This window comes from Dendropsophus ebraccatus, chromosome 3 (assembly GCF_027789765.1).
Source record: "Dendropsophus ebraccatus isolate aDenEbr1 chromosome 3, aDenEbr1.pat, whole genome shotgun sequence".
NCBI classification, from domain to species: Eukaryota; Metazoa; Chordata; class Amphibia; order Anura; family Hylidae; genus Dendropsophus; species Dendropsophus ebraccatus.
Genome location: NC_091456.1, coordinates 190,420,455 through 190,437,191, shown reverse-complemented (window position 1 = coordinate 190,437,191; position 16,737 = coordinate 190,420,455). Strand labels below are relative to the sequence as shown.

The 16,737-nt window shown below is 45.0% G+C and overlaps 1 protein-coding gene across 3 annotated transcripts in view; it reads right to left on the bottom strand.

Annotated features, from left to right (window-relative positions):
• Positions 1-1,820: 1,820 nt before the first annotated feature.
• LOC138786841 (zinc finger protein 585A-like) overlaps positions 1,821-16,737 on the bottom strand; it is a 28,205-nt gene continuing 13,288 nt past the window's right edge. The window contains exons 2-3 of one of the 3 annotated variants that reach the window (XM_069963913.1): positions 4,573-4,776; positions 1,821-4,332 (exon numbers count right to left, since the gene is read on the bottom strand). In XM_069963913.1, coding sequence (XP_069820014.1) covers positions 3,302-4,332; positions 4,573-4,776 — 1,235 coding nt within the window. In that variant the 3' untranslated portion in view covers positions 1,821-3,301. Of the gene's footprint in view, positions 4,799-14,033; positions 14,046-16,737 lie in introns of all 3 variants that reach the window. The other 2 variants (XM_069963912.1, XM_069963911.1) reach the window with 2 other exon arrangements.

Below are 16,737 nucleotides of genomic sequence, written 5' to 3'. Positions count from 1 at the left end.
TTTATTTGTTTACTTTTATTTAAAACCTGGGGAAAGGGGGGTGATTCAGACTTTTATTAGGGGAGGGGGATTTTTACTATTAACAACACGTTTTTTTTTTTTTTACACATATACTAGAAGCCCCCCTGGGGGACTTCTAGTATATACACTTGGATCTCTCATTGAGATCTCTGCAGCATAGATATGCTGCAGAGATCCATGAGATCGGCACTCGTTTGCTTTCGGCTGCTGCAGCCGGAAACAAACGAGTGCCGAGCCGAGGACGGCGCCATCTTGGACGCGTCCCCGGCCGGCATCAGTAACGGAGATCGCTCCTCCGGGACAAGGTCCCGGAGGAGCGATCTCCCCCACTAGACACCAGGGAAACGTTGCCTCCGGTAATCGGAGGCAGCTGTCAACTTTGACAGCTGCCTCCGATTAGCTAATTAGCGGGCACGGCGATCGGACCGTGCCCGCTAATAGCGGCGGTCCCGGGCTACACGCGGCACCCGGGATCGCGGCACTTCAAAGCGGGGCCGCCGCGCGGCCCCGCTTTGAAGTGCTAATGAGGACATAGGACGTACCGGTACGTCCTATGTCCTTAAGAGGTTATAGGGGTACTTCGGAGTGGGGGCACTTTTTTGATGGGACCGGGGAGGGGGTGGCTGAGGAAAAAGACGACCACTCACCTCCCCGGTTCCAGCGGCGGGTTCAGCATCGCGGTGCTCTGGTCCCCGGCCGCTTTCTGGTGTCTGACGCCGCCCGAGACGCTACGTCTCCGGTCCGCTCAGCCAGTCAGTGAAGGAGGCGGGATCTGAGCGGACTTGACACGGATCCCACCTCCTTCACTGAGTGACTGAGCGGACCTGAGACGTAGCGTCTCGGTTGGCGTCAGACACCAGGAAGCGGCTGGGAACCAGGGGCCGGAGCGCCGCGATGCGGGACCCGCCGCTGGTCCTATCAAAAAAGTGCCCCCGCCGGAGTACCCCTTTAAAACAGCTGGAGGGCCTGAGTTTGACACGTCTGGATCATGGTAAACATGAGATTGGCAAATTCTCCACTGGCGCCCTGTGCTCTTTACAGATGAGACCAGGTTCACACTGAGCACATGTGACAGACGTGACAGAGTCTGGAAACGCCGTGGAGAGCGATCTGCTGTCTGCAACATGCTTCAGCACAAGCGATTTGGCAGTGGGTCAGTAATGGTGTGAGGTGGCATTTCTTTGGGGGGCCGCACAGTCCTCCATGTGTTGCCAGAGGTAGCCTGACTGCCATTAGGTACCGAGATGAGATCCTCAGACCCCTTGTGAGACCATATGCTGGTGCAGTTGGCCCTGGATTCCTAATGCAGGACAATGCTAGACCTCAGGCTTTGAAGCTATGGACTGGCCGCCCGTTCCCCAAAACTGAATCCCATTTAGCACATCTGGGACATCATGTCTCCTCCATCCACCAACATCACGTTGCAGCAGACTGTCCAGGAGTTGGCAGATGCTTTAGTCCAAGTCTGGGAGGAGATCCCTCAGGAGACCATCAGTCACCTCATCAGGAGCATGCCCAGGCCTTTTAGGGAGGTCATACAGGCACGTGGAGGCCACACACAATACTCAGCCTTTTCTTTTTACTTGGTTTGACCCCTTAAGGACCAAGGACGTAAATGTACGCTATGGTTAAAGGCGTTCAGAGGGGGGTCGTGTGGCAACCCTGCTCTGAACACAACGATCTCTGGTGCTATTGTGAAGGTGAGATTTGCTTTTCATCTCCCTTGTTCCCAAGTGACTATCCCTGTCCAAATTAAGTAAGCTGAGCTCTAGCGACGAGGATATGACACCAGGCAAAAAGACGGTATAACCTCCTCTCTCAGCTGAGTTAGGAGTGTGCACTCACGCTTTATTTGGTTTCACATGAAATTATATAAGCTTAATACAGGTGGGGTTTCAAGTCACAAGACACATACATGTCACACTCTGATTGGTTACTCCATAGATGGTCAGTAGATTCCTGTCCTGCACAGTCAGGCGGGCACAACGTGATGTTTACCATATATTGTTTATATAACAGTCTCATTCTTATGTCTGTGTTATGGCTACGATGTAGGTTCATGGTGCTTTTCTCATCGGCAGGCTGCCAACATTTCTCTCGTTCTTCTAGAAGCAGTTACAAAGCTAAAGCCATTTTAAGGATTACAATGTTTTTACCCAAAGTAATAACCACTTAATGGCCAACTTCTCACTATCTGCAGCCCGGGACCGCGGCAATTAACCATTTAAATGCAGCTGTCAAAATTGACAGCTAAATTTAAATGGTTGCTTTCCCCCATCCCTGGTCTTCTAGTAGGAGGACCGCCCCCCCAAAAATTTTTTAATTTTTTAAAAGCAACTAAATAAAATAAAATAAAAGGTACACAATTTACATATTGTTGCAATCGTATTAACTAAAGGAACATGTACAACCAGTCAGTTCTACCCTAGGGCGAACAGTGTAAACACGAAACCTCTCCAAATTAAAAAAAAAATTGCTTTTTTTTCCAATTTCATCACACAGTTAATTTTTTTCTGGTTTCACAGCTCATGTGAAAATTGGCCCGGTCCTTAAGGGGTTAAAGACATTACAGCAAAGTTGGATCAGCCTGGAGGGCGTTTTCCCACTGTAATCCAGGCCGCCATTGGGTAATACATGGGATTTCCAGTGATGATGTTTGTGGGATTTTGTTGTCAGCACATTCAGCTTTGTCCAGAACAAAGTATCACTGAGAAGATTTCATTCCCTCAGATCTAGGAGGGGTTATCTGAGGGGTCACTGTATTTTTTGAGCAGTGTATGTTGATAGAATTATTTTTCTTTTTTATCCAGGCTTTAGGACTGTTCCCTTATGTTTGTAGTCACTGTTTCCATATGATGAATGGAATAAAGGTCCAGCAGGTAGTATGACACCATCTCCTGCACACAACACTTCTATCCTCTTTCCCCTCCAGCTGCTCCTCTCTATTACTTCCATCCTCTATGTGTCTTATAGTGTCCAAAATATGTTATTTGTGGTCCATTAAAGCCTGTATGTGTCTATGGAGGACACTGGGGGAGGGGCATGGGCACGGCCATCTTATGGACAGAATCACCACAGAGCAGGACGGCACAGCCTGGAGGAGAGGAGCATGATTATAGCTCTATGGGGTACACAGGGAGCTGCTGTCAGGAAGTGCAGTGAGTACAGTAACTAATACTATTCACAGAACTATTTTACCATAAAATGCGGATTTTCCTTCATAATCATTTAGAATTCTTTATATTCATTTACCTCATTGTGGCTCCTCCCTTTTAGTTTTTCAATTGAAACATTTCCCACATTCCGAATGTGAAAATAGCTTCTCGCCTTTGAGAGTTCTGTGATGGTCAACAAGATCTGATTTCCGATTAAAACATTTCCCACATTCCGAACATGAAAATGGCTTCTCCCCTGTGTGAATTCTCTGATGCTTAACAAGATCTGATTTATCATTAAAACATTTTCCACATTCCAAACATGAAAATGGCTTCTCCCCTGTGTGAGTTCTCTGATGCTTAACAAGATCTGAATTCCGATTAAACCATTTCCCACATTCCGAACATGAAAATGGCTTCTCCCCTGTGTGAATTCTCTGATGCTTAACAAGATCTGATTTATCATTAAAACATTTCCCACATTCCAAACATGAAAATGGCTTCTCCCCTGTGTGAATTCTCTGATGCTTAACAAGATCTGATTTATCATTAAAACATTTCCCACATTCCAAACATGAAAATGGCTTCTCCCCTGTGTGAGTTCTTTGATGCTTAACAAGAGCTGATTTTCCAGTAAAACATTTGCCACATTCTGAACATGAAAATGGCTTCTCCCCTGTGTGAGTTCTTTGATGGTAAATAAGAACTGATTTCCCAGCAAAACATTTGCCACATTCTGAACATGAAAATGGTTTCTCCCCTCTGTGTGTTTTCTGGTGCTTAACAAGATCTGATTTATCATTAAAACATTTCCCACATTCCGAACATGAAAATGGCTTCTCCCCTGTGTGAATTCTCTGATGCTTAACAAGATGTGATTTATCATTAAAACATTTCCCACATTCCAAACATGAAAATGGCTTCTCCCCTGTGTGACTTCTTTGATGCCTAACAAGAGCTGATTTTCCAGTAAAACATTTGCCACATTCTGAACATGAAAATGGCTTCTCCCCTGTGTGAATTTTCAGATGCGTAACAAGATGTGATTTCCGAGTAAAATATTTCCCGCATTCCGAACATGAATATGACTTCTCCCCTGTGTGAGTTCCCTGATGCAGAACGAGATCTGATTTCCGAGTAAAACATTTTTCACAGTCTGAACACGAAAATGGCTTTTCCTTCATGTGAATGTATGTATGGTTAAGAAGAATTGATTTCTCAGTAAAACACTTCCCACATTCCGAACACGAAAATGGCTTTACCCCTGTGTGAATTCTCTGATGCTGAACAAGATTTGATTTCCGAGTAAAATATTTGCCACATTCTGAACATGAAAATGGTTTCTCTACAGTGTGAATTCTCAGATGCTTAACAAGATATGATTTCTGATTAAAACATTTCCCACATTCCAAACATGAAAATGGCTTCTCCCCTCTGTGAGTTCTCTGATGCGTAACAAGATATGATTTGTCAGAAAAACATTTTCCACATTCTGAACATGAAAATGGCTTCTCCCCTGTGTGAGTTCTCTGATGCTTAACAAGATCTGATTTCTGATTAAAACATTTTCCACATTCTGAACATGAAAATGGCTTCTCCCCTGTGTGAATTATCTGATGTCTCTTAAGATATTTTTTATGAGTAAAACATTTTTCACATTGTGAGCATGAAAATTGAGACTTTCCTGTATTTTCTCTTTGATGTTCATCGTCTTCTCTGTAAATGTCAGCTTGCTGTGATGGAGCAGAAGATGGGACTTGTATAACAGGATGAGATGAGAGATCTTTGCTGTGAGGGGCTGAAGGTGTATCTGGGATAGTGGACGGCTCCTCATATGTATCTTGTGTGATATGATCCTCTGAGGAGATCTGATGTCCCCCTGAGCTCCTGGTAGAATCATCTGCAAAGGAGAAAACACCATTTCTCTTATTTCCCAGTAATAGAAGCTTAAACATATTGCAGACATGGAAAGTTACTCTTTTTTATGTAACATAAGAATGATCAGATCTGTTCCCATCCACAGGAAGTGTCAGGGAGAAGAATCTAGAAGCTGGAGGACGGGGAGATGACGTCCTTAGCAGTAAAAATAAAAAAATCTCTTCTAAAATTGAAAAAAAAAAAAATTTCTATAAAATAATAATAATATTTATCTGTATAGCGCCAACAGATTCTGCAGCATTTTTTTTTTATTTTACACACAGAATACAGAGGTTACATTTACAAACTATAGTATTAAATAATTAAAATATATAAATAAAGATACAAAGGGAGTGAGAGACCTGCTGGCGAGAGCTTACAGACTGAGAGGACTGGGGGGGGGGGGGGGGGGACAAGACGCAACAAGTGCTTTATTTGCCGATGGTCCAGCCATTATACATAGAGTCAGAAAGTGTCTATAAGTAGTGGCGTAGCCACCATAGAGGCAGGGTAGGCAGTTGCTATGGGGCCCAGAGGAGAAGGTAAGAGCGTGTGTCCTTCTGCTTAACCCCTTATGTACTGCAGTGTGTAAGTGACCCAATGTTTACGTACATGCTGCAACACAAAAAAAGGTTAACAAAGAAGACAGAGATCTCTCCTTCACTGCACTGATAACCTCTGACCTCTGTTCTCCAGCTGGCAATCAAGTAGGAAAGGAAAATGTGCAGAGCTCCATGCAGAGGGCAGGGGTTATTAGTACACCAGCAGTAAGGGTATATTCACACAAATGGACTCGTAGCGAAATTCTAACTGTGAGTCCGGCAGGTCCTGGCAGTTCCCACACACTATATACTCGCTGCGGTCTGAATGACCGCAGTGAGTATGTAATTCTGCCGCTCTTAACCCCTTCTGCTCCCCCGCTGTAAGCATACATTACCTGACCTTGCTGCACGGGTCCGGCGTCCTGCTCTTCCGTCCAGTCAATCAGTGGCTGCGGCTGGGCAACACACTGGCCGGGTGGGAGAGCAGGACGCCGGACCCGTGCAGCGAGGAGAGGTAATATATATACAGAGCGGGAGTCGGGCGGGAGCAGAAGGGGTTAAGGGCGGCAGAATTACATACTCGTTGCGGTCGTTTAGACCCCCTACATACCAATAACCTGCTGGACCCCAACCAGCATGGCGTTACTGGGGGTAGATCACAACTTAAGAGAGAGAGGAGTGTTTGTGTGTGTTGGGGGCGGGGCTTAGACACACAAGGAAGTGATGGAGAAATTAAGACACCAACTGGAGCTTCAGAGACCTGCAAGCAGCAGGAGGGATGGTAAGTGTAAAAACTATGTTCATGATTGTGTTTTTTTTTTGTATCAGCGCTGGATTTGTCCCTTAAGTCTGTTAATTAAACTGGAGTTGCGGTCAGTTTGTGTAGAAGCTATAACATATTGGGAGAATATAGGACCAAACCGTCTACGCTGAATAGTGGTGGGAATAAAGGGCCATGAGGTCTTGTCGGAGGCCTTTCCTGCATCTACACTAAGTGTAATGGTCAAAGGTCATGAGGGGTCATATACTCTGCATTGAAAAATTCTCGATTCTAGTAACAAGCAATCCAGCATTTAAGTTCTGGCTGAACATTACTGAGCCATGTCTGTGAGCGCTGCGACATGTATCGGCATGAAGGGAACACGGAGCACAGCTCGGCCGTATGTAACTACAGAATTGTACAAAAATAAATATATAAAAGTGAGTATATTACATAACTGCTTGTGATTACATCCCATGTCGATTTGCACTGCTGGAGTGAGGAGCAGATTACTGTTGTACAATTTATACTGTGTGACTGTAACTTGGTTGTTGTTTAACCATCATATATCTGGGATTTGTACCACTGATGCTATATGCCATGTTACCATTACTGGGAGATGTTTTCTGTATTGTATGCTTTATTATTTCTGACTTTACTTGTCAATAAAATGAGTTAACAAAGAAACACACCAATGGACAATTCCGCCACTTTTGCTCTGTGTGCACTGGAGCCTAAGATGAGGACAGTCACTATAGATGCAGCAGCAGGAGACTGATAGTGATATATTGTCCGCTGGGACTGTGCTGTATATTAGAATTTAGGCTGAATGATTATATAGCTGGAAAACTGACAGGACACAGAACTTATAATATTCCCCACAGAATAGTTACAGCCGGTGACTGAGGAGAATGTGTGACTGTTCTCTGCATTTAGTGGTCACTACTCACCTGGGCGGTTACCTGTAGTGATGTCCTCCTTATACTGCTCATCACTGCTGTCATCTGTCTCTTCTTCTTTTATTATTATCTTCTCTATAACAATATTATGGCTCAGATCCTTCCATGTATTAATTTCCTCCTTATACTGCTCATCACTGCTGTCATCTGTCTCTTCTTCTTTTATTATTATCTTCTCTATAACAATATTATGGCTCAGATCCTTCCATGTATTAATTTCCTCCTTATACTGCTCATCACTGCTGTCAACTGTCACTTCTTCTTCTTCTACTATCTTGTCCATAGCAATATTATGACTCAGATCCTTCCCTGTAGTGATGTTCTCCTTATACTGCTCATCACCGCTCACATCTGTCTCTTCTTCTTTTACTGTCACACCTGGAGCATTGATCTCAATTAGATCTTCCCCCTGATTCATAAGATGTGAGAGAAATATTGTAAAAGTCATCAGACAGGAGGAGAAGTCAGGTGGGATGTACAGATCATAGGGAACATCTCCATCTACCTGATCCTGATCCTGTGGGAGAAGAGGACGGGGACATCTCTCTGGTGCTGTTCTCTTACTGGATCTGACTGGAGGGAACACATACAGAGACTGAATTCATTCTTTCCATCCAGATAATACAGAGAGGAGGTGTGTATATAGTCCTGTCTATTACCTGCTGATGGGAGGGGCTGCTGATCCTCCAGCATCACATCCTTGTACTGATCCTTGTGTCCTTCTACATACTCCCACTCCTCCATGGAGAAATAGACCGCCACGTCCTGACACCTTATAGGAACCTGACACACACAATGATCACACAGTCATCCCCCCCACCCCTCCAGTGGTGTTACTGTATAATGTCCCAGCATTCCCAGCAGCCACAGTCTCACCTCTCCACTCAGCAGCTCCACCATCTTGTTGGTGACTTCTAGGATCTTCTCTTCCTCCATTTCCTCATGTATCAGGGGCCCCGGGATTGGGCTCAGGGTTCTTCCCCATCCTTCACACCCAGGGGCCCCACAGCGCCCACTAGAGGACTTCTTCACTACTGTGTAATCCTGTGTATGGAGAGACACATTACTATCACTCCATCCATTCCCAGAATCCCTCACCTCCCCAGTCCTATCCATCTGTTATTCCATAGATAAGAATGATGTCATGATGACATCACTCCCAGAATCCCTCACCTCTCCAGTCCTATCCATCTGTTATTCCATAGATAAGAATGATGTCATGATGACATCACTCCCAGAATCCCTCACCTCTCCAGTCCTATCCATCTGTTATTCCATAGATAAGAATGATGTCATGATGACATCACTCCCAGAATCCCTCACCTCTCCAGTCCTATCCATCTGTTATTCCACAGATAAGAATGATGTCATGATGACATCACTCCCAGAATCCCTCACCTCTCCAGTCCTATCCATCTGTTATTCCATAGATAAGAATGATGTCATGATGACATCACTCCCAGAATACCTCACCTCTCCAGTCCTATCCATCTGTTATTCCATAGATAAGAATGATGTCATGATGACATCACTCCCAGAATCCCTCACCTCCCCAGTCCTATCCATCTGTTATTCCATAGATAAGAATGATGTCATGATGACATCACTCCCAGAATCCCTCACCTCTCCAGTCCTATCTATCTGTTATTCCATAGATAAGAATGATGTCATGATGACATCACTCCCAGAATCCCTCACCTCCCCAGTCCTATCCATCTGTTATTCCATAGATAACAGATGTCATGATGACATCACTCCCAGAATCCCTCACCTCCCCAGTCCTATCCATCTGTTATTCCATAGATAAGAATGATGTCATGATGACATCACTCCCAGAATCCCTCACCTCTCCAGTCCTATCCATCTGTTATTCCATAGATAAGAATGATGTTATGATGACATCACTCCCAGAATCCCTCACCTCTCCAGTCCTATCCATCTGTTATTCCATAGATAAGAATGATGTCATGATGACATCACTCCCAGAATCCCTCACCTCCCCAGTAAGCAGGAAGAGTATGTGTAGGGTGAGGGTTATTATCCTCTCGGCCATCTTGTCTCTGTCTGTCTCCATGGTTGATGGGTCGGTCTCTTATATAGAAGATATCAGCAGAGGATCCTGGAGAGATGAATAGAAAGTAGAGGATACAATGTATAATAAAGAACGGGAAGAAAAAGTATAAGAGGTGAGCAGTGACCCAGCATTAGTACATACTGTGGGCAGGGAGCGGGCGGGACAGGAAGCCGCCTGCAGAGCTGTACAGGAGCCGTGTGCTTCCCCTGTGCTTCCAGGACCTGCAATGATGTCACAGTCATGTGATCAGTCACATGGAGGAGGAGGAGTCACATGATCAGGGGCTGCTGCTCAGTGTATGCAGGACTCTGCAGTGCTGGATGAGCTGAAGTGATGTGTATGCAGCAGAGCTGTGTGTGTGTGATGTGTGTGGAGCAGAGCTGTGTATGTGTGTTATATATGCCTGCAGCAGAGCCCTGTGTGTAATGTACATGTAGCTGAGCTGTATGTGTGTAATGTACATGTAGCTGAGCTGTATATGTGTGTAATGTACATGTAGCTGAGCTGTATGTGTGTAATGTACATGTAGCTGAGCTGTATGTGTGTAATGCACATGTAGCTGAGCTGTATGTGTGTAATGTACATGTAGCTGAGCTGTATGTGTGTAATGTACATGTAGCAGAGCTGTATATGTGTAATGTACATGTAGCTGAGCTGTATATGTGTAATGTACATGTAGCTGAGCTGTATATGTGTGTAATGTACATGTAGCAGAGCTGTATGTGTGTAATGTACATGTAGCTGAGCTGTATGTGTGTAATGTACATGTAGCTGAGCTGTATATGTGTAATGTACATGTAGCTGAGCTGTATGTGTGTAATGTACATGTAGCTGAGCTGTATATGTGTGTAATGTACATGTAGGTGAGCTGTATGTGTGTAATGTACATGTAGCTGAGCTGTATGTGTGTAATGTACATGTAGCTGAGCTGTATGTGTGTAATGTACATGTAGCTGAGCTGTATATGTGTGTAATGTACATGTAGGTGAGCTGTATGTGTGTAATGTACATGTAGCTGAGCTGTATGTGTGTGTAATGTACATGTAGCTGAGCTGTATGTGTGTGTAATGTACATGTAGCTGAGCTGTATATGTGTAATGTACATGTAGCTGAGCTGTATATATGTGTAATGTACATGTAGCTGAGCTGTATGTGTGTAATGTACATGTAGCTGAGCTGTATATGTGTAATGTACATGTAGCTGAGCTGTATATGTGTAATGTACATGTAGCTGAGCTGTATATGTGTGTAATGTACATGTAGCTGAGCTGTATGTGTGTAATGTACATGTAGCTGAGCTGTATGTGTGTAATGTACATGTAGCTGAGCTGTATATGTGTAATGTACATGTAGCTGAGCTGTATGTGTGTAATGTACATGTAGCTGAGCTGTATATGTGTGTAATGTACATGTAGGTGAGCTGTATGTGTGTAATGTACATGTAGCTGAGCTGTATGTGTGTAATGTACATGTAGCTGAGCTGTATGTGTGTAATGTACATGTAGCTGAGCTGTATATGTGTGTAATGTACATGTAGGTGAGCTGTATGTGTGTAATGTACATGTAGCTGAGCTGTATATGTGTAATGTACATGTAGCTGAGCTGTATGTGTGTGTAATGTACATGTAGCTGAGCTGTATATGTGTAATGTACATGTAGCTGAGCTGTATATGTGTGTAATGTACATGTAGCTGAGCTGTATGTGTGTAATGTACATGTAGCTGAGCTGTATGTGTGTAATGTACATGTAGCTGAGCTGTATGTGTGTAATGTACATGTAGCTGAGCTGTATGTGTGTAATGTACATGTAGCTGAGCTGTATGTGTGTAATGTACATGTAGCTGAGCTGTATGTGTGTAATGTACATGTAGCTGAGCTGTATATGTGTGTAATGTACATGTAGCTGAGCTGTATATGTGTGTAATGTACATGTAGCTGAGCTGTATATGTGTGTAATGTACATGTAGCTGAGCTGTATATGTGTGTAATGTACATGTAGCTGAGCTGTATATGTGTGTAATGTACATGTAGCTGAGCTGTATGTGTGTAATGTACATGTAGCTGAGCTGTATGTGTGTAATGTACATGTAGCTGAGCTGTATGTGTGTAATATACATGTAGCTGAGCTGTATATATGTGTAATGTACATGTAGCTGAGCTGTATATGTGTAATGTACATGTAGCAGAGCTGTATATATGTGTAATGTACATGTAGCTGAGCTGTATATGTGTAATGTACATGTAGCTGAGCTGTATGTGTGTAATGTACATGTAGCTGAGCTGTATATGTGTAATGTACATGTAGCTGAGCTGTATGTGTGTAATGTACATGTAGCTGAGCTGTATGTGTAATGTACATGTAGCTGAGCTGTATGTGTGTAATGTACATGAAGCTGAGCTGTATGTGTGTAATGTACATGTAGCTGAGCTGTATGTGTGTAATGTACATGTAGCTGAGCTGTATATGTGTAATGTACATGTAGCTGAGCTGTATATATATATATATATGTAGCAGCCTGTAGTGAGCGGATATCAGGGAGGATGGAGGTTATGATGAATAAATGGAGATATATCGTGTCACAGGCCGAGTGGTAATATCTCTCCCTCTTCCTGAGGTAAATACGGCCACAGAGGTTATAGAGGGGACTGCACCCAGGTGTGTGGTGATAATGGTACTTGTAGTTCGTCCTGGGGCTTCTCTATTACTGCTGCCTGAGGTGATATTAATATTATTATTATTTATCTATAAACCACCCTTAAAGGGGTTATCTAGCGCTACAAAAACATGGCCACTTTCCCCCTACTGTTGTCACCAGTTCAGGTGCGGTTTGCAATTAAGCTCCATTTACTTCAATGGAACTGAGTTTCAAAACCTCACTCAAACTGGAGACAACAGAGGGGGAAAGTGGCCATGTTTTTGTAGCGCTAGATAACCCCTTTAATTCCATACAAGTGATAAGTGTAACAAACAGGAGCATTACAAGATCAAAAACACATTACATGAAGGCAAATGGCAGATTTGTACATATGGGAAGAGGACCCTGCCCGCGAGGGCTTACAATCTATAGCAGGGGTCATCAACTGGCGGACCGCGGAGGCCAGCTGTCCGGCCCCCGGCTGCAGCATACCTGTATACTGAGCTGCGCTGCTCCCTGCACAGTAACTATGAGCGCTTGTAACTCTCATAACTATGAGCGCTCACAGTTACCGTGCAGGAGCACTGACAGGAAGAGCCATTGGCTCCCTCCCTGTCAGTCACTCTTGTGGCCGCAGCGGTCACAGGAGGCTGCTCTCTGCCTCTGGTTTTGGCGCTTGAGTGACGTCACTGGAGTGCTGGCACCAGGACAAGGGAAGGGCAGCCTCTTGTGACCACTGCAGTACGGCCACAAGCGTGAAGAGAAGGCGCCCGGACCCAGGTGAGTATAAGTGTTTGGTTTTTTATGTTATATGCTGTATGGGAGGGGGAGAGCAAACAAGGGGGGCTATATGCTGTCATGGCCAAAAGTTTTGAGAATGATACAAATATTAATTTTTACAAAGTCTACTGCTTCAGTTTTTAAAATGGCAATTTGCATATACTCCAGAATGTTATAAAGAGTGATCAGCTTAACAGCAATTACTTGCAAAGTCAATATTTGCCTAGAAAATTTATCACCCAGAACACATTTCAACATCATTGCAGCCGTGCCTTACAAGGACCAGCTAACATCATTTCAGTGATTGCTCCATTACACAGGTGGGGGTGTTGATGAGGGCAGGGCTGGAGATCAATCTGTCATGATTAAGTAAGAATGACACCACTGGACACTTTAAAAGGAGGCTGGTGCTTGGCATTATTGTTTCCCTATCGTCCGTATTGGCAGCACAACAGATGGGGTGTCTCCACCCCTGTGTACCTGTGGACAAGGGAATATTTTAATGAGGCAAAATTAACAACTCCACCCCCTTTGCTATAATAGGCCCCCTATGGCCCCCTCCCTCTGAGTTTTTTTTTCTCTTGTCCCTGTTATCTATGGGATAGGGATCTCACAGCCAGCGTTCTTTTTGGCTGTGTTCTAAAAACTTTTGAGGCATTTTTAACACTGTGAGTACTCTTTGTACCACAGTATCATATACCTCTGCCCAATACCTGTGTAGCAGTGGGAGCAGAGAATCGTTGCTGCGGTGACACCAGCAGATTCCGGTCGGCGGTCTAAGGTGGAGGTGGTACCGGACGGGGTTATTCCTTGTCCAGTTAAAAATTCAAGAGGCAGAAGCGGTCCTGTGGCAGCGTTTCCCTTGGGAGTGGAGGAAGCCACTGCGCCATCTTGGTGTGGGCGGAAGTGACGCATAGCAGTGAAGATTCACTTCCGGGACCCCGCCACTGTTCGGAGGTATCGCTTGGAGCGGCAAAGGAGCGGTAATCAGGTCACATTTGCCTATAGAATCACTATCCCTCTCCTATCGGGCTTTCTAGAAAGGGGTGTATGGGCAGTATCAAGGATCGCCCATGGGAGTTACATACAACTGCACTAGGAGGCAGGGCCTTAATGTAGTGACGCCAAGGGTGCCCATTTAAAGTGCCCAGACCATCATCACAGTGCTGTTTGGCGTTCAGGACAGCACATGGTGGGAAATCTCTCAAGCAACCAGCTGGGTTACTATTGCTGAGTGAAATCTCCTTTGCAGGACTGTTTTACAGCTTAAGGCTATGTTCACACTACGTATATTTGAGGCTGTATATTTCAGGCTGTATAGCAACCAAAACAAGGAGTGGATTGAAAACACAGAAAGGCTCTGTTCACATAATGCTGTAATTGAGTGGATGGCCGTCATATAATGGCAAATATGTGCTGTTATTTTAAAACAGCGGCTGTTGTATTGAAATAATGGCCGTTATTTACTGTTATATGGCGGCCATCCACTCAATTACAACATTATGTGAACAGATCCTTTCTGTGTTTTCAATCCACTCCTGGTTTTGGTTGCTATGAGGACCTGACATGAGGACCAAATACAGCCTCAAATATACATAGTGTGATCCCAGCCTTAAGGGGTTGTCCGGGATTTTTCAATAAACTAGCATTGCATTGACCTCTGTGGGTGTTGCATATTCTACATACACTTCTATTTTTTATTTAGAGCACTTACTGTGTTCTCAGTCACATGACTGCTCTGCCTGTGTTTTCTTTACTTCCTGTGATATTCTGTTCTCTTTCTGTTTCCTGTTCCTGCCAGTGAGGGAACAGTGAGTCATCAGGTGGGTGGGGTTATGCATATATTTAGCCACACCCCTAACATGTAACTAACATCTGAGCCCATAAGAAACTGCAACAGTAGAAACAGCATGACAGACTACAATCTCTGTACAGCACTGCAGCATAGGTTGGAGCTATAAACAGTAAAGAAAGTATGAGGGGGTGATTCTAGGTTTCATTTTCCAAGTCCTTTTTTAAAAAATAAAGAAGCAATCTGATTGGTTGCTATGAGTAACTGCTCCCCTGCACAGGCTTTGCTAAATCTTCCCCTATATTGTTACTATTGTAGTGTAAAGATGAGAGTGATAGGTCAGTGCTGCTGCTGCTGCTGTGTAATATGGAGAGGAGAAAGGCTGCTGTGTGTAATATGGAGAGGAGAGAGGCTGCTGCTGTGTGTAATATGGAGAGGAGAGAGGCTGCTGCTGTGTGTAATATGGAGAGGAGAGAGGCTGCTGCTGTGTGTAATATGGAGAGGAGAGAGGCTGCTGCTGTGTGTAATATGGAGAGGAGAGAGGCTGCTGCTGTGTGTAATATGGAGAGGAGAGAGGCTGCTGCTGTGTGTAATATGGAGAGGAGAGAGGCTGCTGCTGTGTGTAATATGGAGAGGAGAGAGGCTGCTATGTGTGTAATATGGAGAGGAGAGAGGCTGCTGCTGTGTGTAATATGGAGAGGAGAGAGGCTGCTGCTGTGTGTAATATGGAGAGGAGAGAGGCTGCTATGTGTAATAGGGAGAGGAGAGAGGCTGCTGCTATGTGTAATATGGAGAGGAGAGAGGCTGCTGCTGCTGCTGCGTGTAATAGGGAGAGGAGAGAGGCTGCTGCTGTGTGTAATATGGAGAGGAGAGAGGCTGCTGCTGTGTGTAATATGGAGAGGAGGCTGCTATGTGTAAGGGAGAGAGGCTGCTGCTGTGTGTAATATGGAGAGGAGAGAGGCTGCTGCTGTGTGTAATATGGAGAGGAGAGAGGCTGCTGCTGTGTGTAATATGGAGAGGAGAGAGGCTGCTGCTGTGTAATATGGAGAGGAGAGAGGCTGCTGTGTGTAATATGGAGAGGAGAGAGGCTGCTGCTATGTGTAATAGGGAGAGGAGAGAGGCTGCTGCTATGTGTAATATGGAGAGGAGAGAGGCTGCTGCTGTGTGTAATATGGAGAGGAGAGAGGCTGCTGCTGTGTGTAATATGGAGAGGAGAGAGGCTGCTGCTGTGTGTAATATGGAGAGGAGAGAGGCTGCTATGTGTAAGGGAGAGAGGCTGCTGCTGTGTGTAATATGGAGAGGAGAGAGGCTGCTGCTGTGTGTAATATGGAGAGGAGAGAGGCTGCTGCTGTGTGTAATATGGAGAGGAGAGAGGCTGCTGCTGTGTGTAATAGGGAGAGGAGAGAGGCTGCTGCTGTGTGTAATATGGAGAGGAGAAAGGCTGCTGCTGTGTGTAATATGGAGAGGAGAGAGGCTGCTGCTGTGTGTAATATGGAGAGGAGAGAGGCTGCTGCTGTGTGTAATATGGAGAGGAGAGAGGCTGCTGCTGTGTGTAATATGGAGAGGAGAGAGGCTGCTGCTGTGTGTAATATGGAGAGGAGAGAGGCTGCTGCTGTGTGTAATATGGAGAGGAGAGAGGCTGCTGCTGTGTGTAATATGGAGAGGAGAGAGGCTGCTGCTGTGTGTAATATGGAGAGGAGAGAGGCTGCTGCTGTGTGTAATATGGAGAGGAGAGAGGCTGCTATGTGTAATAGGGAGAGGAGAGAGGCTGCTGCTATGTGTAATATGGAGAGGAGAGAGGCTGCTGCTGCGTGTAATAGGGAGAGGAGAGAGGCTGCTGCTGTGTGTAATATGGAGAGGAGAGAGGCTGCTGCTGTGTGTAATATGGAGAAGAGAGAGGCTGCTGCTGTGTGTAATAGGGAGAGGAGAGAGGCTGCTGCTGTGTGTAATATGGAGAGGAGAGAGGCTGCTGCTGTGTGTAATATGGAGAGGAGAGAGGCTGCTGCTGTGTGTAATATGGAGAGGAGAGAGGCTGCTGCTGTGTGTAATATGGAGAGGAGAGAGGCTGCTGCTGTGTGTAATATGGAGAGGAGAGAGGCTG